Genomic DNA, 22,409 nt, shown 5'->3' on the forward strand with positions numbered 1-22,409 from the left:
TCAGGAATTCCTGATTTTCAATGAAAAAACAAAACAAAACCAGGATTTGTTATGCAATTAACATCACAAGGCTGGACCATCTTGGCCTGCAATAATAAGTTATTTGAGAATGATTTGTTAAGGTATCATGTGAGACCACTGATTTCCTTTGATATTGTGAGATCTTAATGTTTTGCTGATCCTTGAAGACCAGCTGAACTATAATTAGGAGCACATGTTTTCTGGGTGAAATGCACCCTGGGGCATCATTGTGTTGCCTTCCAGTTATTTTAGTAAGCAGCCTGTGTGGTTATAGGTCTATAAAACTCTACAATGCCATTGTTCTAAGTGGGAAGGTTTGGTCTGACCGAGCTCTTTGCTTTGCCCCCACAGCGGCAAAACCCTCCACACTTGTCCAGAAGCCCTGGACTCTGCTGCAGCTGAGTGTTTGTTATTCTACTGTGTAACGAACCATTATCCTCTTCATGCTTTCATGCAAGTTTAGATGTTTAAATGTTGACATGGAGTCAGCCTCAGCAAGTGTTGCATGTCAGAAACAGGTTTGACAAAGGAAGTCTTTCACTCTCTTCAGTTTTTTTTTTCAGTACTTTAGTGGAAACATTTCAGTCTTGTTCCATATCACATGCTGGTGTGTTTTCAAATGTTTCCATTTCAACCTCAGTGTTGACAGATGAGACAATAAAAAAACTTCCACCTTAGGAAATATTCCTGATAACGTTAAACATTTTATGATTGTATGTGATAAAAATGCCAGGAAGACAAAGATGTCTCATGCAACAAGCATGCCGTTATTGTTTTATTAGATGTTAAATGTTGAATTGGTGATATGTTTGTAACAACTTTAACAGATTGTAGACAGCTACCATTTATCCCTGACCTCTCATGGCTTTTTCATTACCTCAATTAACTCAAGAGATTGTTGTTTTCAACACTTCATATGGCCAGTTTTATTTTTACAAGTCTTTAAAAAAGTTTTTAAAAATTACTAAATCAGAACCATTTAGACACATTTATTCAGATAGATCACCTGGAGTGAGGTGCTTAAAGAAAGAAAATAAGAAAGCAAACCAAAGAGCGAGGGAGAGAAAACTGGATTGCAGGCATTTCAAATTTAGCTTTCCAGTCGATCGTGAATTCTCTGTGTGACGGTAGGGACATATTTAGAAAAAAGGTTCACTCTCTTTAATAACAGATAACGTCGAGTACATTTTAAAACCCAGTCATTACTGCTTTTTAAAGGACCCTCTAGTTTCCTTAATTTAACTTAATGATCGCTCTGATTATTGACTTCATGTCTTGTATGGAGCTTAAAGCACAAATCTCATCTGCACCTGAATGAAAGACCTCACTGGAGCAGCTTGAATGGCTCCTTTACTTCAGGTCAGCTGATTCCATCAATTAAACCTTCATTTACAGGATTAAGATTTCAAATTAAGATTTCAGGCCCAAATCTATCTTATGCAACAAAGTGTTCACCATTAAAATATCTGCTAACATTAGACCAGAAAACTGGATTTTAAACCTCCAGTGTGTGAAATGATGGAGACAGAGGTAGAGACAAATCTTCTGGCTGAGCTTTGGTTCTCCACACGCACAGTGGCAGGAAATGACACACAAACACATGGTATTATAAAGCACAAAAAACAACAACTTTATTTACAAAAAACAGTCCACTGCCCCACGCCACAAACCCCTAAATTCAGTGAGCACTGAGGAATGCTATGTCTGCGCTTGTGGCTGAGGTTGGGAATTTTACAGGACTGAGAGAAACACCACCCAACCCAACCTTCAGTATTCTTCCACCCACCCATTCAGACTGAGTTCATCTAATGCCCCAGTGTGAGACACGTCTTGTACCCTCACTCAGGCCCAGGTTGTGTTGACAGAAGTGAGCTAGCTTTCTGAATGGTAGTTCTGAGAAACAGGCTCAGATGAGCGGCTGGTGAACATCTTTTTTGACAGAAGGACCAAGAGACTTCTACACACACATCTGTGTGTATGTGTGTGTGTGTTTATGAACAGATGAGGGTGTGAGAAAACTGCAACATAATGTAGCAATGGAAGACAACTACTGACTGAGTTTCCTGTGATGTTTCTGTGGAATTGATTGAATTTGTTGCTGCAAGTGTGCAGGTTTTGCCGACAACAGCAGAGGAGGTGTGAATGAGTTGCTGACAACTCAGAAACTTCTCAGTAACTGTCAGTTTGTACATATGTGGGAAAGTGACACAGATAAAGTTCACACAGCTGCATGTGAACATTTACATGGATTACGGCATTAGGCATCTGATAGTTTCCATGTTATCAGAAGTTTGTTTGCCCATAGTCAGATAAAAACAATATACACAAGTCCATTGATTCCTGTTCTTAAAAAGGGGGCATGTTGTGGCAATGCAATTTGTGTGTTTGTGTCTGTAAGGGTGTGTGTGAGGGTAGGCAGAGTGCATTGGTTTAGAAGGCGTAACGAGTGCGGATGTCCTCTAGTTTCTTGGAGACCTCAGGGGGCGTCCTGTCCAGCTCTTCTGCCACACTCTTCTGTTTGTGAGGGTCCATGCTGTTAAACTGCTCGCACAGATCTCCATCGATCACATTCTGAAGACGACAAAGAGGAAAAAAACATGAAGCGGCGTCTATTGATGTCTTTTTGCACTGCAATGCACCTCTTACACAGATCACCAGACCAGGTCAATTTATCTCTGCCGAGAATTAAACCTGAAACAAACCTTGACTGGGAAGTAGTACGACCGGAAGCTGAGGTGATCTCTGCCACACAGTGGCGGGAACTCGGAGCGCATGTGCATCTCTAAATGCTGGAAGAAGTCGTGGTCCTGAACAAAGACAGATATGAGGTTAGTGGAAAAGAAAATCTTCATACCAATTATTTGTAAATAAATGAATCTTTGTATTAGAAAGTCAAAGTTACTGTTTATTTTTAGAGACAGGCTAAGGCATTTGGACAAGATAAAAAGTGAAGCATTAATAGGTTAATCATCAGTTTATATGTAAAATAAAATCAATCATGTTAAAGACAAAAACTGATTAAAAGAGTGTTTCTGTTTCTTTACGATCTAACATCCTCCTACCACACACTCACAGCCTCCTGTGTCTCTGTTTTGATACTTTGTTTATTACCTCGTGTGACGTAAACGGCACCAGAATGCCGATGCCCCCAGAGAGCGTGGTGTAAACCAGGGACTCTGAGCCTCCAGGGATCAGGGTTGTTTTCTGGAGTGATAACACGGTTTCTCCTACGTGGTAGTTCACCACCACTTCAGCCTGACAGAGACACAGAAGCAGAGAGAGACAGTCAGTCATGTGTTTTTCTTATCTTTGAATTCACCCCTCGAGTGTAATCCATGACACAAACAGACAAATGGACGGCCTGCATTTCTCTCAGACCCTTGTGGCTCTTCGTTACCTGTAATAACCCAGAACTGAACTGTTTGGAGCCAAACTTCATGTGACCAGAATTATATTTTGTAATATAATAAAAATACATCCAGTCAATTATCCTATAAATTGCTGAAGACGTATATTTCCTGTGACTTCTATTAAAGACTTAGCTGTAATAAAACCAAGAGTGGGCTTGAAAAACCAGGGTTGGAGAAACCTCAGTGGATGACTTCTAGGAATTTGTTAAGCTTAAATTAAAAAAATGCATTTAAATATCTTTAACCCTTTAATGTATGGAGAGGTGCACTGCAGTCACCAGGTATGTTGAAACATTTGTTGTGTGACAAAAAATGAGGTGTGTGCAGTAAAATATAATTATTTCAATGGTATGTTGAAAGAAACTCCTGTAATGTACAGCGGTGGCCAGAATTGTTAAAACACTTTGCGTATTTATGACATTTCGTTGTTGTTTAAGTCCCAATAAAACAAATGAAAGTCATTATGTCACTAAGCTCTATGAATCACAGACTAAAGCTATCATAAGGAGATTCAGGTCATTTTCTTAAAAAAAAAAAAAAAAAAAAGGAAGATTGAAAATGACCCCCTCAAATTTGGACCTCAACCCCATCCAGCAAAATTTGGTGAGTTGGAAAATAAACTGGACACATCTGCTGAACATTTCAATGACAGACTTTGGTTTGAGCTGCAGAAGGCATGGGATACCATTAGTGTCGAAGCTTAAGGAAATATACTGACACTATGCTAGAGATGTGTCACTTTAATTACTGCGAAAGGTGAACCTACTAAATGTTAACGTTAAGAGTAGATAAAAATGGTTGGACTCAATTCATCTGATTTTTGTTGTGCTCAGAGCAACCATCTGCATCTTTCATGGTCATGCGCTCCATCCTTCGATCCTCTCCATGATCTCCGTTGTCTTTTCTCACGATGGCGCCGCTCTTTCTCTCTGAGCTACAGCAACACATCCTCAGTTGGAGCGTGAGCTGCCTGAACTTTCCTGACTTGCAGCGTCTCTCTGTGTCTCTGTCATCTCACATTTCTCCTCATATCCATGCTGAGCTCTCGTCCAAAGAGCGCACCACCCACAGTAGTTTACGAGCAGGATTTTAAATGACAAGCTCCACTAGACTCCTCCTCTCTCCGCTGAAAAACATAATTTACCTCTATAGACGCATACAGTAATTGAATGTCATGGCAGGGAACACAGACATTTTAATTAACATTGTCCAGTTGAAAAAAAAGGGATTTACAAATCTTCTCTTTTTCGTGTATTCATTTGAATACATTCATTCACTCATTAGTCATGCACTATGATTTTGTAAAGCTTTAGAATTCAAATTATTTTTGTGGGGACCTTAAGCAGGTATAAGATTAAAATGTGATTAATTAGATCAATCAATTACAAATCCTGTAATTAAGATTATTTTTTAATCTCCTGACAGCACTATTTACCACATAACAGCTGATGAATGTACTTGAAAGTAGTGTCCTCAAAAAAACATCTTCTAACCAAAATAAACAGGATTTTGTTGTTTAAACTTGCGTATTCAATGATTTAGTCTTCTACCAAAAACTGTTTGAATTGAAAAGTGTTGCTTCTGATGTTGAATATTCATGTGATTAAAATGCGATTAATTATGATTAATTAATTACAAATGGCATAATTAATTCGATTAATTTTTTTAATCAAGTCCCACCACTTATTAAAATGATTAATTAAATTAAAAGAGGAGAGTGCAGATAAAATACTTTCAGTTGCTGTATGCTAAGCTAAACAGAAATGTTTTCAGCCGTGATTTGAACGTTGTCAGAGTTGAGGCCTGTCTCACATCTTCAGGAAGACTGTTCCAGATTTTAGGGGCATAAAACTGGAATGCAGCCTCCGCGGGTATGAACAGGAGATACAAATTCACTGTTAGTCTTCAGACTGATCCAGCTGCTTCATTAACACACACAGTGTTGTGGAGGGTGTGTTTGATTAATTCACCCAGTCTGCCCTGTTTGTGGAAAAGCTACTGTGGATGGGCGTCGTTTTTTATGAGGATAGGACAGTAATTTTACATTAATTTCTCAGCACTATTAGTTGTGCTGTAATTCAGTGATTAAATTATAACATTACACAATATTACTCCCTATTCTTAAACTAATGAAGCCAGTTGTATCAGTCAGACATAAGAATCAAATCTTTGAGGAAGAAGTAAAAAGACAAGAATCAGGGAAAAAAAAGCTGCTGTTTTTAAAAAGTGAATCTTTTCTGCGATATTGTGAACAAAGTCGTATCGTGAGTATTTCATATCGTGAGCCCTACATCACATAGTATCAAGAGTTGACTTTACCATAAGCAAATGACCCTTGTTGAGTGTAGTTTTAGTTGAAATAAAAAGACTCCTACTTTAGACAAGAGAGGTCTAAGCAAACTTAAAAGATGCTAAAGGGAAGCTGTCCCCAATAGAGACAGTGTAAAGCTGCGTTTCCACCAAGCAGTGCGGGTCGGTTCAGTACGGTTTGGGACGGTTTGGGACAGTTAAGTCTCATCCCGTTTGCGTTTCCACAGCAAACTGTGCCCTCTCGTGGTGGGCGGCGTGTAAGCCGCATGCCGGAAGCCACAGCTGGTAAACAATAGCGCGACGCCGTAGCAGCTTACCCCGCGATTAAATCCAACAAAGAAGAAAACGCGACACAGTAAACAAAGAGCACAGATGGAAGACATGCAGCATTTCGTCCTCTCTGTGATTTTCATGAAACTCTCTGTTACAAAGTGCAATCAAGCTTCGTTTCAGAAAAGTCTGTGAGCCGCCAGGAGACATGCAGCCGCTGTCGGGGTAAGTGAGGATTCTTTTGACCAATCAATGGTCTGCAGTGTGTTGCTCCACCTCCCGAGAGCGGATCGGTTCAGTCTGGCACCCATACGAAAGGGTCCCAAAAAAGTGGGACGGCTCGTCTCGGTTTTTAGGGATCCGTCCCGGGATGAGTCTGTGGAAACGCCGCTAAAAGCGCACCGTACCGAGACGAACCGACCCGGACTGCTTGGTGGAAACGCGGCTTAAGTCTTGATCTGGTTTTTGATGAAAAATACACAGAAACTTCTCTTATTCTAGACCCTTTGGTGTGTGAAGCTTAAAATGATACTTCCCCGCTGTGACAGACTATGGTTGGTGACCTCTTACTGTCCACAGCTGTAATAAGCAGCTAAGTATAGACATGAGAAGTTAATCATAAACTTGATTTCCAGATAAAGCCACTTCAGTTTCCCATCAATCAACTGTAAAGAAAGTATACAATCTGTGAGCTGTGGGCCAAGGCCAAGCTCTTAAATAAGACTCGCACTGTCAAAGTCTGCTCAGAGGAAATTGGTCCGGATGGTAAGATCTAATCTAATAAGCATCAAAAACCAGCTTTAACAATAATTAGAGATAGTAATGTGGATGTACCTTGGACACAGAGACAGCATTGAGTGGTAATTTAAGCTCAGAAGTAGTGTGTGCTTTATTTTGGTCTCATGGCGTCAGTCTCATGTATGTATGCAACTCTGAGACGAGACACAACAAAGTCAGACATGGACAAGAACATTGCTCCATTCTAGTGGGAGTTTAACTGGAGGAAGGAGAGAAGACATGACTGTCTCCTGAGAAATTATGAGCCATTTATTTCATTCTTCACTGAGGACGACTTTCCAACTCTGTCACGGTATTGGTGTCTGAAGTTTTTTTTTTCTTGACACAAAACCACCCCTGTAGCATTTCTGTAAGGCTGTATGAATCACGGCGCTGTAACTGAACACTTACAACAGGATGCTAACAGGAGTTAAAAAATACAAGCAGAGGGGGATGCATCCTGTTGTTGCAGCTCCAGACTTTGTCTCATTTATCAGAGCACCTCAAACAGGCACACAGCCAACACCTGGAAGTGTGCAGCACTGCACGAGACAGCACCAGTCCATAAACACCACATATCTAAAGTGTCAGAGAACCGATTTAAATCATTCACGGAACGTGGTGTGGAATAAAATAAGATTTTATCTTTGGTCAGTACTGCCAAGCACATGTCTCTGCAACTGTGAAAGATTGAAAATTGATGGAAATGTAAAGCCTTGCCAAAGGCTCGCAGTTGAACACAAACTGAACATAGTGTCTCGTTTATGACTTGAAAGAGGCTAACACAAGTTTTCTATGTTTTGGGAAATAAAGAAATCCCACCAGGACTAAACAAAACAGCATAATAAAGAAAAAAGGAGCTCTCCCCCTGCTGATAATAAAAAAAAGTAGAAGTAATATTCAGACTATTCTCTCAAGCTGAGTCTGAGGAGGACAGGTAAGAGATCTGTTCCTTGAAGTTTTACCTGCTGTGTCACATGACAGCCAGGTGATACAGCAGGTACCATGGTAATGTCTGAATATGAGTTGATACTTCAGGGGCCGTTTACACGACAACGGTTTTAGGGTGAAACGCAAAAGTTTTGTTGCGTTTCAGCCTCAGGTTTACATGGAAACGCCGTTTCAGCCGACCTAAAACGCAAACTTTTGAAAACGGCCTCCAGAGTGGGATTTTTCTGAAACGCTCCCGACACCGTTGCTGTGTAAACGGTAAGCCGGCGTTTTCAGTGGAAATGATGACGTCACAGTCTGCCGTGTGCGCGCATTCAACAGGACAACAGTACCATTGTTACGATCGTCATGAACTACCATGTTGTGCTTGTGCTGCTCAATCTGCTGTATCTGCTGACTGTCTTTCAACAAAATGTGCATCTGTTGCTCCACTTTTTGACTAAGTATTCCCCAATACACCAGATGACCGGCTCAACTCTACTTCGGTGGAGAACCCATGAAAGCGGCTTCTGGACGAGACAGTTATAGCAACCACCTATAGGCCTAGGGTGCTTACTACAGCGTTTTCAGTCCATCAGCGTTTCCGTGCAAACGCAGATTTTTTTCACTGAGTTTTCACTGCGTTTTAGCGTTTTCAGATGAAACGTTGTCCTGTAAATGGGGCCTTAGTTCGCCACATTAATGCCTGGTATAACCTCTGTGGTGTTGTTGAAGTCAAGAGTCATGAACTTAACTACTATAACAAAACCAAGATGAACTCGTGTTTCCCTTGTATGCTTTTGTAAGCCCTGTTTCTACCAAGCAGCTCAGTATTTTGTGGCTTTTCTACAAACTAAACCCAGGACAGATCCCCAAATAAATGAGACAAACAGCCCCACTCTTTGGGACCCTTCCATTGGGGTGCCAGACTAAACCGATCCGACCCCAGAAGATGGAGCAACAACACTGCAGACCGTTGATTTGTTAAAAGAACCACCACTTGCCATGTGACAGCAGCAGCTGTATCTCTCCTCAGGTTACACAGCCCTCAACGAAGCTTGATCCACCAGCTTCACTGATCCAACCCGTACCAAACCTGTACTAATCTAAACCGGACTGCTTGGTTGAAATGAAGCTTAAAGTGATACTTCAGGATAAGTTGGGTCCTATCACAAGGTTTAGGGGAGAAATTATCCCTACAGCAGTGTTTTTGTGCAGCAGAAGCCCAGAGCGCTCGCACCAAACACCCCCTCCCTGCTCCTCTGCCGGTTTCCTCTGTACTCAGACGGGGCCATATTTTACTTGACCAAAAACACAAATAAACAGACTCCCACCGAAAAAATCTGATATCTGTCTGCATTCACGCTTTATTTAGAGAATATTCAGAGTGTTACTTTCACACAAAAACACCGCTAAATAAGGCTCTAGTTCTCATCGTGTCTCTTCGTCCTGGCAGACTACCTGCATTTATTTATATCTGGCACGCCGCGCACGCAGACTGATACACTAACGCCTTGCTCACTTTGGCTCCGGTACGGTTGCAGTCCGGATACGGTGCGGATTTTCCGCAAGCTGCCACTCACACCAGCTCCAGATAGAGGCTGCAGCTGGCTCCGGTGCCGGGTGGGGAAAGGGCACTCGCGAGAGGAGGAGCTCACGTGGGTTCACGTTCTTGTCTGGACTTTCGCAAGAGCTTTGTTCATCTAATGTTTATTATTTTTAATAACGTAACTTTTTTCTTTTCTTGAATTATTCTTATAATAGTATGGGATGTGTCATATAAAATGGGATGACTTTCCACTTCAAGGATGAGTCTCTCGTCATCCCTTGTTCTCAAAATGCAACCTTGTGTCACCGGGTGTGATGTAATGTTTACATTTACTACTAGCGCGACTGTGCTGTCAAAGAAGAGTCAAGTTACATTAGTTTGTTCACTGATTTTGTCTTAAAAAAAAACAACGGATCTCCATGCCACCCCGGCAATTCATTTTCGGTCTAGCTTGTCATATTTCATTCAGCTTGACGCAGACCCTCTCCGGCGTCTGGAAAAGATAGACTTCTTGCAGATTCTTTCCGTAGTGCTGTATGGCTCGCGCGACTAGACTCGCACCGCGCGGGGCTAATGTGAGCCTACAACAGTGATTTTGATGATACGGATCACATGCGGAAGCCGCACCGGACCCCCACCGGATTCAGTGTGAGCCTGGGGTAAGCGGCGAGTGACTCGTAGACAGCTGTGGCTCTGCAGCGGAGGTAGCACCGTTTTACGACACAATGAGAACTAGAGCCTTATTTAGCGGTGTTTTTGTGTGAAAGTAATGCGCTGAAAATTCTCTAAATAAATCGTGAATGCAGATCGATATCAGATTTTTTCGGTGGGACTCCGTTTATTTGTTTTTGGTCAAGTAAAATATGGCCCCGTCTGAGTGCAGAGGAAACCAGCAGAGGAGCAGGGAGGGGGTGTTTGGTGCGTGCGCCCCATCTCTATCTCCTCAAACACCTGCTTCACCTCAGCCCTGCACTGAGCCCAGCTCTCTACAGACGTGAAACTGACTCTTACGCCTGTTTGCCATGATACAATCAAAAGAAGATACACATGCCAAAAAGCAATTAGCTTGAAAAAACACAAAATTGTGTGTTAACATTTATGGTAAAGTTTAAAGAAGATACAGGCTGGTGCATTACCAATCCCATAAAGCTGATTTCATCTCTGGAAAAACACCAACAGCTGAAGATCTGCATCTGCTTTAGAGTTAGATTTAGGATGTAGGCGCATTTGTTGCAGTACTGAATAACACATCCTTCATTTTTATGAACCTTCGAACTTGAATTCAAGCCATGCCCTTGCTGTCAGTGCTGTTCACAGAATGTTTCTGGAACAGTTAAACACATCCTCAGGTTTGTTTCAAATACTGCCTGCAGTATGTAATTTGAACACCAGGATAAAACTGACATCTTGAGCCATTTCACTTCTTGAGCCACAAAATCCAAGGCAGCACAGACAGCTGTACTGTTTCTTTTTAACTTTTGACCACAACTGGAAAACTTCCACAGTAAACTGTGAAAGAACTTGAAACATTACTGAAACTTTTTTTGAACTCAATAAAACAGTTGATCTTTTCATTCTGCTGAATGGAGCACTGTTCCTCTCCGGCCTTGATCTTTAGAATTACATTAATTAAATAAAAGTGGTATGCGTTTAATCTAATGTAAGACAGCATTTAGTCAGGCCATGTATGGATAATTGAGTTCAACCTGCTTGACCTAAACACACGCACACAATTTTGGATGAAGGGTAAATGCAGGCGTCCACACCCACATCTAAAAACGGACACAGTACATTTCCAAAGTCAAACAGAATTCTCAATCAATGTGCACAGAGGCAGAAATAGCTGACAAACATTGTGTCACACAGACAACTGGGACCAGCTCATAACGTCTGAACCTGAGGGACTTTCCCGGACTATCTGCTACCTAAACACTTTCTGACCGCCATTTCAATCCGGGAGGAGTGATCCGATGTGTATTTCTTCATCCTGTGCAAGTGTGTGTACACAATTGCATTTGTCAGTAGGTTAAACTTGTGGTTGGTGGTGTTATGCAGTGTGTGTGTGTGTTGATGGTTAGAGGAGCCAGAGCAGGGCACTGGGCCAGAGTTGTACACAAGCCTGTTGTTCAGGCTGCAGCAGAAGCAAAACGCTGTAAGCAGCTGCTTTAAAATTAAATTCAGTTTGGCCCCCTGACTTCCTGTCACTCCAAGTTTCAAACCTCTACACAGAGGAAATGTGTACGAAAGGTTCTGATCGATCTTTTTATAGCTAAACTCGGCCTTGTTCATCAAGTGTGGCTTCACATGACATTTTTCTGAGTGTATTTGAGTGCCTGTTGGTCATCTTTGTTTCATGAAGTACATTAAAGACTTACCTTTTCAACCTGGCTTTCAACAACCAGTAATTTCTCATCCTTGGCCTACTTTTTTTTAGGTTTTTGTTTAAACATTTAAAGCACCTGTGACAAAACCCCATCAGAGCTAAAACTGTTTTACCATTTAATGTTCTAAGTTAAAGAAATTAAGGTTTTTTTTTGTTTCTGGTGTTTTTCTTTTTTTATTAAGGAGGGCTGTTTTACCTTCTGTGATGCGCCATTAAGGAGGCCTCTGTCCCATAAAGCTTTGTTTCCTGTGGGGTCTTCATCCACATCATCACTGGTGTTTGGGGGGAGACGCACCTAAAAAAACAACAAAAAACAACAAAGCAGACATTTTTAGTCTTTAACCCCTTCAGATTCTTGTTTTTCAACTAGGGGTGGGCGATATGGCCCAAAATTTATATCACTGTATTTTTCCTTCATATTGTGATAACGGTATTATATCATGGTTTTCCAACATGTAAGAAAGTGAGGTCTTTTTAAAACATGATTCTGACTCTGTTCTGTGTTATAAGTGTACACATCCTACCTAGCAGGTGGAAAATACTGTGTTAAAAAAAGACTTTTGCCCACAACGTGCATTTGGAAGAGACAGTTATCCCATTTCAAGCTTAAAGTGACTGTACTGGTGAGCAAACTGGGTCTGAGGAATGAAGAATACTTACAGAAAAAAATAACTTTTTGCATTTTATTTAAAAGGGTGAGCAATTAACTGGTAACATTTTGGATGCCAATAAATTTGTTAAAATTAACATTACTAGTTTTTTGTTCCATGGGGTTTCCTAAATTTACATTCTGTCTGTTTTCTGAAGCCTGTAAGGTTTTCTAATGAAGCACTGAAGATTTCTGAGCTTTTACTCCTCTAAACACTGCTGCTGTAATACAGACGGCTGTGGCATGAGACAGAACATTTCACTGACGTGTTTTTTCCTCCACTATCAAATGTTTCGGGCAAAACAAACAACCAGACGACAAACACAGAGATACTGACAGATTAGTGATTTTGACTGAAGGGCAGAGGGCAGAACAGAGAGTTCAGACTCAGAGCCTGAACCACGGCCAAAAGAACAGAAACTTTTGAGGCAGGTGCTCGGTCTACAGCTTTATCAATCCAAGGTAGGATTCCTGAATCATTTAATGCTGTTTTAAGATATTTATCATCGTCACTCAGAGGGAGTAAAAACAACAACCTGAACAGCACTCAGGCTTCATCCTCAGAATGAGAGTCTATCAAAGGCATTTTGTAGGTTATTGGTCAAAAAAGTGAAAACTTATAGCAAACTAGCACAAGGCTTGTTGTACCTTTCCCACCAGCAGAAACACCTGCTGACATGACAGCGGCCACTCCGTCTTGACGCACTGGAGCAGGCTGGCTATTTGTGCATAAACTCCACCAAAGCTCAACAAAACTCATATTTTTCGTTGGCGCATATTTTATTGATTACGAAAATATTCAAGAAATGTATTGGTTTTGATCCTACAGAGCTATGAAGCTTGTTAGACTGTAAAAATCTGATTTGGGCTCGGTATTGTTGAAATATCTTTAAACCATGAGAAGTAGTTTGGGTATGGATCATGTTAGCGTATATTTTTTGGCAAGGCTTTACATTTCCATCAGTTTTCAATCTTTCACAGTTTTCAATCTTTCACACTTGCAGAGACATGTGCTTGGCAGTACTGACCAAAGATAAAATCTTATTTTATTCCACACCACGTTCTGTGAATGATTTAAATCGGTTCTCTGACACTTTCGATATGTGGTATTTAGGGACTAGTGCTGTCTCGTGCAGCCGCAGGGTTCAAAGCCCGTGAAAAAAGTAGCGGCTCAAACTACGGCTTCAGTTTGCTTCAAAATGTTTATTTTGATGCCACTACTTTTGTTAAAAAATGGTTTTGTCATGTTTTAGGTTTTGAGGTTTGACCATAGGCACTTACCTATGGCGATGTACAGCCTTTGTCCAAAACATGGTAACCGTCATCATACACACACCAGCTGTTTCGCTTTCTGCTTGCGGTAAATGTTTACTTGGTCACGTCACTGACTCGGTGCTACTGGCCTAAAAGGTGTTTTTTTAGATGGCTGTGGCAAAAAAGTGTCTTCTCACGTCAGGGGAATTAATCTCCCGCATAGATTAACCACTACAAGAACTAAATTATGGGTAACAATGCTTTACCACGGTAATAACGGTATTGCAAGATTGATTTCGTGGCAACATATGATACCGGTGCCAGTTGTTACAAGACTGATGGACTGTAATTTAACAGACCCAATTACTTACTATACTGATGTTTCCAAACTTGTCAGCAGAGGCCATGGTGTCGTAGTCAAGCAGGCAGGCTGTGGTCACCCAGCGTGGGTATGTGTCATCAGCAAAGATGATGAGCTGGTTCTCGTTGCGTCGGTACCGGACCCAGAACAGACTCTCCTGAACATCAGACACAATGACACGCTGCCCGATGGTGTAGATGCCCGTCACCAGGTTGGGAACGTGCTGAGAAGAGAAATCAAGTCATTTGTCACATGTGGAGCACATTATGGAGTATTCACATTACTTTTTAGGCCTGATAAAAGTTGCAATCTTACCTTTTTATTATTATTTTTAAATGGGGTTGCACAAAGACCTTGTCATCAGAAATTTCAATGTCCAAGGAAAGGCTTTACAAACTTTTGGCTCAATAGTTGGGTAGTTTCAAAATAACCCTCTGTTATATATTTTCCACAGCTTTGCTGATAAATATTGGGCGGACACATATTCATATCAGCGGCTCAACAAGTATGACAAGCCTCTGGTTCATTTTTTGGTGTCTGGCTTTGCGTCGTGCCTTACCTTGTTTTCACATTTGCGGAGCAGCTTCTTCTTGCCGAGGTCATAGATTCGCAGCAGCTTCCCAACTCCCACCAGGATTCTTCCTTGGAATGGTGCAATGGCTAAAGGCACGTCCTCGACAGGAGTCTACAAATAATAAAAGATGAAAACTTTTTCTTATTAATAATGTAGGTGACAGAGTAGTTTTGGAGGCAACATATTTTTAGTTATGCGTATTAAAAGAAGGTCCCACTGAGCACAGCTGCAAATCCCCTTAGTGTTTGACTGTCTGACGCAGTTAAGATCAGTACAACAAAAATAAACAACACTAAACAACAGCAAAACCTATTCAGTCTTTTTTTTGTATTAAGATTTGCTTCTAGGCCTGTCACGATAATCAATAAATCAATTAACTGAACGATAAATAAAAACGTCCTCGGTAAGTTTGCCAGCCTCGATAAACTGACGCGTGCATGCATGTTTGTTTTCCTCCTCTCTTTCGACCAAAGAGGCTGAATGAGAAGATGGCTCACTACGTCTATCTTTCCTAACATCAGGTGCATAGGTTCTGTAACGGATTTATAGCGGAGTGAGCATCTGTCAAAAATGCGATCTTTGGGGTGAAGACGGGGCTGCTCGGGTGTACACACGGAGAGAGCTGAAGCGAGCGTCCTGAAGGGTAAGGAGGAAACACACGCTAATATGAGTGATGGCACAAAAGATACGGTTCTTAAGCTGCCTGCCTCAGTCCCAGTGTGGGAATATTTTGTTTTTTATCAGAATGAACAAAGTGTGAGCTCATCAACACCAACGAGCTGATATGTTGCATTTGTTTGAAAATAGTGGCGACGAAGAAGAAGAAGGGGAGGTGCAGCGGAGCCTTGTTCTTTGACAATCCGCTCTTACTGAGGCTTTTGTTCTGCAAAGTAAATAGAAATAAAAGCGCCAAATGGTGGGCGCTCAAAGACAGCTACATTGCCAAAGAAATGCAGCCCTTCAATACGGTTGAAAGCCAGAAATGTTCAAAATGTTTGACAGACAGTACGGATTGACTGGGAAAAAGTACATGTTACAAACAATTCAGGAACTGTTTAAACTCCCTTTTATTTAGGCTATAGTTTTTATTGTTGTTGTTTTTTTGAGTTTCGTTTTTTCTTTAGAGACAGGGTCTATGTTTTATTGTTTCTGATTAGTATTAATTATTTTCATTGACATGTTTTTTTTTTTCTAAAAGAGAGTCCATTTCATTTTCATTGTATTTTTTTTCTCTTTCTTGTTTGTTAAATTTATTATATTTTTGTTTAATTTATTTTATTTAAAAGATCCTGAACTTTTAATTACAGTTAAATACTCTTAAGAAATTAAAGTTTCTTGCTTTTGATATGGTGTACTCACTTTATTATCCCATTTATCATAATTACATCAATGAAAAAATGAAAAAAAAAAAAAAAAAAAATCAAAATAATATTGACAATAATAACGTTTATCGGCAATAATATTTTGGAAAATTACCGTCTAGCAAAATTTGTTATCGTGACAGACCTATTTGCTTCAAAAACATTTTTGGAGCTGCAACCCTGTGATTTAACACCATGCACCTGTTCAGAAAATGACAATGAATTCTTTAATTCAAAAAGAGAATCAAACCTTTTACAAAATCTTGTGACAAGAAGCCATGCTGATGAATTTACATTGGTCAAATTCAGTAATTTGACTGTCCTATAGTAAAAATTAAAATCTAAAGGGAAACAATGATAAACTTCAAAACAGTACCACAAAACTCACATAAAATAAGGATTCAAGAAAATTAGTGGGCTTAAGACTAAAACTCAGATGATTGTTTTAAATTTCAAACTGTTTTTGTGACCTCCTAGAGAAACAAAGCATGTTGTTCCCAATCCCTGAGACACTGTAAAAAGTACAATCCACTTTTAAAACTAGTGGCTTGCTGCATTTCATCATTGTTTTCACATGTTTAAAAGATGATTGATGTTTTCTGAAGACTTTGGGGAATAACTGTCCAGGGCTGCAAGAGATTCAGACTCTTCCAACAGTAACTCATCACAAACTGTCATAATGATTAGTCAGAAAATAAACTACAACATTGCTTTAAATGTCACGTTCAGTGGTGTAACATTCTTTTAAATTCTATACCTGTCATTAATAATATAAATTCAAATCCTTGCTCCAAAAATTGACCAGCGTTAAACTAAGACAGATGTTTTAGACTGAATTTGCAGCATGGTCACGGTCATGGTCTAGTGATATGCCAGGAGATTGCTCTGCTGTTTAGTGGGAGGGAAGGTGGAAGAAAAAAAGACGAGAAGAGCAGAAAAAACACCTTTTTATGGGGTGATTCTTGAAGATGAGGCACTGAAATTGTAAAATTCCCACAGCAATCAAGCTTGAACTGTTAAGCTGATGTGCCTTCTCTTAAAATGCTCAGGTATTAACATGCTGATAAGCTACCATGGTGTGACAGAAGTTAAAAGAAATGTCCACTACAAATTTCACAAAGGTTGATTTTGTTGTTGCAGTGCTGACAGAGAAACACCATTTAACTTTAGTAGTTTTACGATGCAGTGTGCTGCCACGTGTCTCCTGTATGTTTTTATCAACAACTCTGGCCCAACTCTACTGCTGCTTTGCAGGCAATGCAGGACTCTCAGCAGAGATAGTTGGGATGTTGGATATCTCACTCCCCAGTCATTTATTTTGCTTAGTCAAGTTCACTTGGCACTTTTTAGTAGCTGTTTTTCATTCGTCACTCTGAGTAGAAATATTAAGTGTGAAAGATGTTTGACATCTAACAAATGAACTCCTGAAAATGATGGTCTGTGCACGGCATGAAAGCACAAACTTTTGCATCCTTATTGCTGCTGCTCGAAGTATTTTTTTTCTTCTGTACAACCTAACAGTTTAGACGCACCTTTGTTGGATGAAGCATGTAAAACATCTGATCTGGTTGAGTGGTTGGGAATTTCCTCTAATGTGAGGATTTGATGACACTATACTACAGTTAAACAGTCCTGACTCACCACCCTTGTAAATCCACATCAGGTAAAGTTTGGATGTGGGCACCCACCCTGTTCTAGTTTCTAAAGATGGGAGTAGTTCACACCAGAGTCAGTAACATCTGTGCTGTGTGTTCCTGAGAGTTGAGCATCCAAACTTAAGCCATGACCCACTGACATACATTTCAATAACGAATGCCAATTTCCCCTAAAATATCAGGAACACAATGGGCCCAATGTGTAAAATGTAAGTTCAGTTTGATGGTGGCGTCATCTCATTTTGCTTCATTTTACAATCCTGTCCTCAATGCAGCCAGCCTTAAATCTATGGACTGGTAACCTGTATGTTAAAGGGTCTGATCTGCATTTTCTTGCTAACCTGCACCACCTACAGGCAGCATTAGTTAAAGCAGTAGTGGTTCAGACTAGCATAATGTGTAATGGCATTAATGTCAATGCATGAAAAGAAAGCACAAAGAGGTGCAGTTTTTTTTTTACACATGAATCATCTAAAGTAAAGGAAAACTGATGTCACTGTACAGGAAAATTAATTAAAATCTTCTCATCAGCCCGAATGACGTTTTAAAAACATTGATCACTGTCATTTTAAGTGGTCTGCTCCGGGTTAGTCCTCTGCTGCAGTCTGTGTCACTCCAAGCAGCGCTGTGTGGCTGTAATGACCTCTGAACTGACAAAGACTTTGTTTACGATTGCCCCTCCGCGCATGCGCAGTGCGGCTCATTGTTCCAGGGGAAGACGGCAGGCTACATGACGACGCACGGAGGGGCAATCGTAAACAAAGTCTTTGTCAGTTCAGAGGTCAGTACAGCCACACAGCGCTGTCTGGAGTGACACAGACTGCAGCAGAGGACTAACTTGGAGCAGACCATGATGGAATATTGGTGAAAAACACGAGTTTTTGGACGATTAATGCAGTTTTAGGAGCGGCGCTGTCTATTCCCCGATGGATCCCGTTATATGGATGTCCGCTGCCTTCTGGGTGAGTATTTTGTTCTACTTCAATCTATGTAAAAGCTGTATGAACCGAACTTATCCTTTAAGTCACTTGAACAGGATCAACAAAGACTTAACATAACACAAGCTAAAGAAACTTCTTCCTGTTAAGTCCGGCTCACATTACAGGATTCTCTGCCATTTTGACCCTGACTCAGCCCTCTTGACCATCAGTGGTGAAACCTGGTACCCCAGATTATCTGATCAATCTTAAGCTCCACGATTGGCTCAAAGACTTGTTTGATATTTATCAGGGTGATAACTGCTCATTTTCACTGAAGATGACAGTAGCCAATCAGAGAGAGTCACCTACAAGAGACCAGAGTTGGTCAGAAGATATCAGAGACAAAATTTTGTCTGCATCTCCCCAACCATTTCTTTATCCAGATCTGTTCAGTCTTCTTTTTTTCTTGTCTCACTGCAAATAGTGGCTACACCCAGCAGCACCGCACTGGTCGTCTGAGATGAAGTAGGATCATGTGGTGTGTCGCAATCTCTGGTCTGATAATCCTGATGAAATCCTGAAGTGTTTGATGATCATTATTTTCAAAACTTGTTGTGTCTGTGTGTGTTTGAGATCTAAAAATATTTACCTTATGTGTGTGATCCAACCTGATTTCACAATCTTGATCTAAGATTTTTAAAGCCCTGTAGTGTGAGCCAGTCTTTACACCTTAACCATCACAGTTCTCACTTTGAAGAATCTCAGGTTTGCTTGGATACTGTGCTTCGTTTGCTTTGATTTTTAAAGGGAAGGCAGACACATTCATGATAAATTGATTGTGTTTGATTACCAGTTAAAAAACATACATCACAGTTTAACTTTTGTTGAGTCAAACTCACCTTGTGCACAAACTCCAGCTTCTCCCCTCCACCAATGAGACGATACGTGTAGATAAATCCACCGCCCACTGATCTAGGGTTGAGAATCATGTCCCTGGCAACTCCAACCAAAACATACCAATCGTCTCCAGTGTTTGGGAAACGGCACACTGCAACACTAAAGATAATAAACAGAAAAGCAAGAGAAATTTAGTTTAAATGATTAATACTGTACACACTGAGTAAATTTATGTTGACAGAATCAAGATGTTTACTCTGAAAGTCAGAAATACTGAGCATCGTGTGAAGAGTCCTTAAAAATAAACGCTAACATGATCCATACCCAAACTACTTCTCAGGGTTTAAAGATATTTCTACACTTTTGCTTAAACGTCTTCACAGTCCAAAGTGAATTATCAGTAATGCAAGCTAGGTGATGCTTTCTGTCCTGACTTTCATATGTTTATGAGTCACTTTATGTTGAGAATTAAAACTTAACAGTCAAACATTTTTCAAGTTCAGTTATTTAAGTCAAACAAAATCAAATCAAAATGTGATTGTAAATAAAATCCAACAGGATTGAGAGAATTGAAGCAATAAAATGCATTATGTATGTCTCATGTTAGTGCTGACAGGCAGACATTGCAGAAAATAGAGCTGATTATACTCATCTATCAAAATGTCTTTTGTTGTGAGACCACAATAAAAAGCAATTTCCCCTCTTGAGTTATGCCTGTTCATGCAAGATGACAATAAAGTATGGTTCTTTGAAGAATTCTTTGTGTCCATATTCGCTACAGTACTTGCCAACGATTTGAGCCAATGATGAAACAGCTCAGCAAGAATGGGAGATTCTGGGAATTTTGGAAGCAGACTTAAATCAGTGAGAGCGACATAATAAACAGGAAACAGTTGAGGGTCAGACTCTGGACTCTCTTCCCTCAACTGACCTCACCACAGCCACGCAGCACTTAAAGTCAAAGCTATGACAGCATGTCGTGTGAACCCTCATCTTCAGCTACAGCTGCTTAAGTTTGTGCCTGTCTAGCAGTTTGATTCTCCTCTTGTCCTCGATTAGTTTTTCCATACTTCCTGTAAATGAATCATTCGCAACCACTTTTACTTCTCCACATGTGTTGTTTCCAACAAACAGAAGCAATTTCAGAAGACAGGAAACAAGAGACAGACCTGGTACATTACAGCAGTTGTTTGATTCAAGCCTTATTGAACCTTTTTCCATTTCTCTTTCTGAAATAATCAACATTTCCTTTAGCAGGACACCGTGGGCCTGAACTTGCTCACCTGAACGCAGCCTCGTTCTGTTCCAGCTGCACCTGGTCGAGAGTTGTTCCCTGTATGGGGTTGACTAGACGCACCAGTGAGGCCCACTGTCCTGCTCCGGCTTTGGGAGCACCAAAAATGGCTTCAGGAAGATTTTCGTTGAGGAAGGCAGCAGCCATCTCCGCAGCCAACTCTCTCTCATCCTCGCCAGCAGCCTCAACCATCTCCTGCCAAGGACAGAAAGAAAACAGCAGGTCAGATTGGAGACTTGGGACAAAACTTGACAAATTTGGTAGAAGCCAGAGTTTGTGTTGGCTGGTATTTTACTAGCTCATGGTCGGTTTTGGTGTGCAGATTAAGATAACATAGAAGGTTAAATCCAAGTAGACATATTAGGTGAATTACTAGTCTTTTTCCTTTCTTTGAGACCTTGGGACTGAGTGGTATCATCTTATAATAGTACATGATTAATAACTTGATTTATACATGATTTAGACCTAAATACCTGGAATTACGATCATCCCCCTCCAAAAATGCTTCTAACCTAAAATTATGATGGTAAAGCAAATTTGAGTCTGTTCAAATCTTTACATTTATCCCAAAAGTTTTTCTTCTCTCAAAGTTTTAATTAAAAGGTTTTTTTGGATATATGAACAACTGAAGCTTTGCCCATCCATCATAGTGTAATAAAAGCCTCAATGACCAAAAACATTAAGGCATGTTTGGAAATGAAGATCACTTTGTGTATCTGACCCTTGTGGCAAAATAACTTCAACAACAAGTGGGCAACAAAGGCGACTGCATGGGCGATTAACTGAACTGTAAAACACTTAGACAGGCATGAATAATCATTATCCCAACATGGTGTCATCCATACCTCAGCCATCTGCTGCTTTCTTTGAGCTTTGGTCGCCTCAGTGTAGGCGTTGTGGTCAGTCTCGATCAAAATAAGGTTGTTGGTCTCCGGGTGGATGACAAATTTCCTGGGTGTGTATTGCAGAGGAAACGCCACCTGGTTGAAGACAGCTCCCAGCTTCTCCAGAGCCAAGATTCTGTCGGACAGAAAATAGGAAGAAGAAGAAGATGAAGAAAAAGGAGGAAAGGGAGAGTTTTAAATCACCATTTAACCTGATGGACTCTGCAGAACAGTCGTGTTGCATGTTTGCCTCCTCATCGAGCTCTTGCTATCATTTCACTTCTAAACAGGGTTTAAATGGATGTGTAGCGGGTTAGCAGCAGCTTGATTTATTTCTTTTTATTGCATTAACTCATGGTTGAAAGGTTTGCACTTGAACTTTCCTGCTCTGGTAACAGCTATGAATTTCTTACTGAAACAGTATTTGTGCTGCAGTAATTGTGCAACCCGAATTCAATCTAAACTCATTACATTGTTTTATTTCTCGATGACAAAGATGAGAAGCAGCTGCTGTTCCTTAACTTTCATTAATTCTTCACAAAATGTATGAGACTGGCATCAAATATGTCATATGACAAGCTTGGGAGCATCTGTGCAATCCAGATGCCTATTTGTAGATTATTCCCCCTCCTTGTGTATGATCAAATTAGCCAGTTATAAATCAAAGGTAGCTCAGATTTATGTTAGATTTTGCAAGTGAGTTTATCCCATACCTCAGAGTGTTGGTGGAAATGGCCACGATGCCTTCAGGACATTGCTCAGAAGCAAAACCAGAGGCGTACTCCAGAGTTTCATAGGACAGAGGGGTCAGGTGGAAGCGAGACTGGTACGAGTAACTGAGCCAGGAGCGACTGGACATAGCCAGCACCTATTAGAAAAAAGAACAAAATAATTGAGTCTTTTTTTTTTT

General features: G+C 40.5%; 1 protein-coding gene across 1 annotated transcript in view; it reads right to left on the minus strand.

Moving 5' to 3' along the window:
• Window positions 1-1,071: 1,071 nt before the first annotated feature.
• The window catches only part of sf3b3 (splicing factor 3b, subunit 3), a 36,255-nt gene continuing 14,917 nt past the window's right edge, over window positions 1,072-22,409 (minus strand). Inside the window, exons 18-27 of the mRNA XM_074678054.1 lie at window positions 22,213-22,367; window positions 21,461-21,635; window positions 20,605-20,810; window positions 19,324-19,480; window positions 14,474-14,599; window positions 13,925-14,137; window positions 11,847-11,945; window positions 3,133-3,276; window positions 2,724-2,828; window positions 1,072-2,592 (exon numbers count right to left, since the gene is read on the minus strand). Of these exons, the coding sequence (XP_074534155.1) occupies window positions 2,452-2,592; window positions 2,724-2,828; window positions 3,133-3,276; window positions 11,847-11,945; window positions 13,925-14,137; window positions 14,474-14,599; window positions 19,324-19,480; window positions 20,605-20,810; window positions 21,461-21,635; window positions 22,213-22,367 (1,521 nt within the window). The 3' untranslated portion in view covers window positions 1,072-2,451. The remainder of the gene's footprint in view (window positions 2,593-2,723; window positions 2,829-3,132; window positions 3,277-11,846; window positions 11,946-13,924; window positions 14,138-14,473; window positions 14,600-19,323; window positions 19,481-20,604; window positions 20,811-21,460; window positions 21,636-22,212; window positions 22,368-22,409) is intronic.

Source organism: Halichoeres trimaculatus, unplaced genomic scaffold, assembly GCF_033239565.1.
Source record: "Halichoeres trimaculatus isolate MK-OKI-2021-1 unplaced genomic scaffold, fHalTri1.1 fHalTri1_scaffold_10, whole genome shotgun sequence".
Lineage (NCBI taxonomy): Eukaryota > Metazoa > Chordata > Actinopteri > Labriformes > Labridae > Halichoeres > Halichoeres trimaculatus.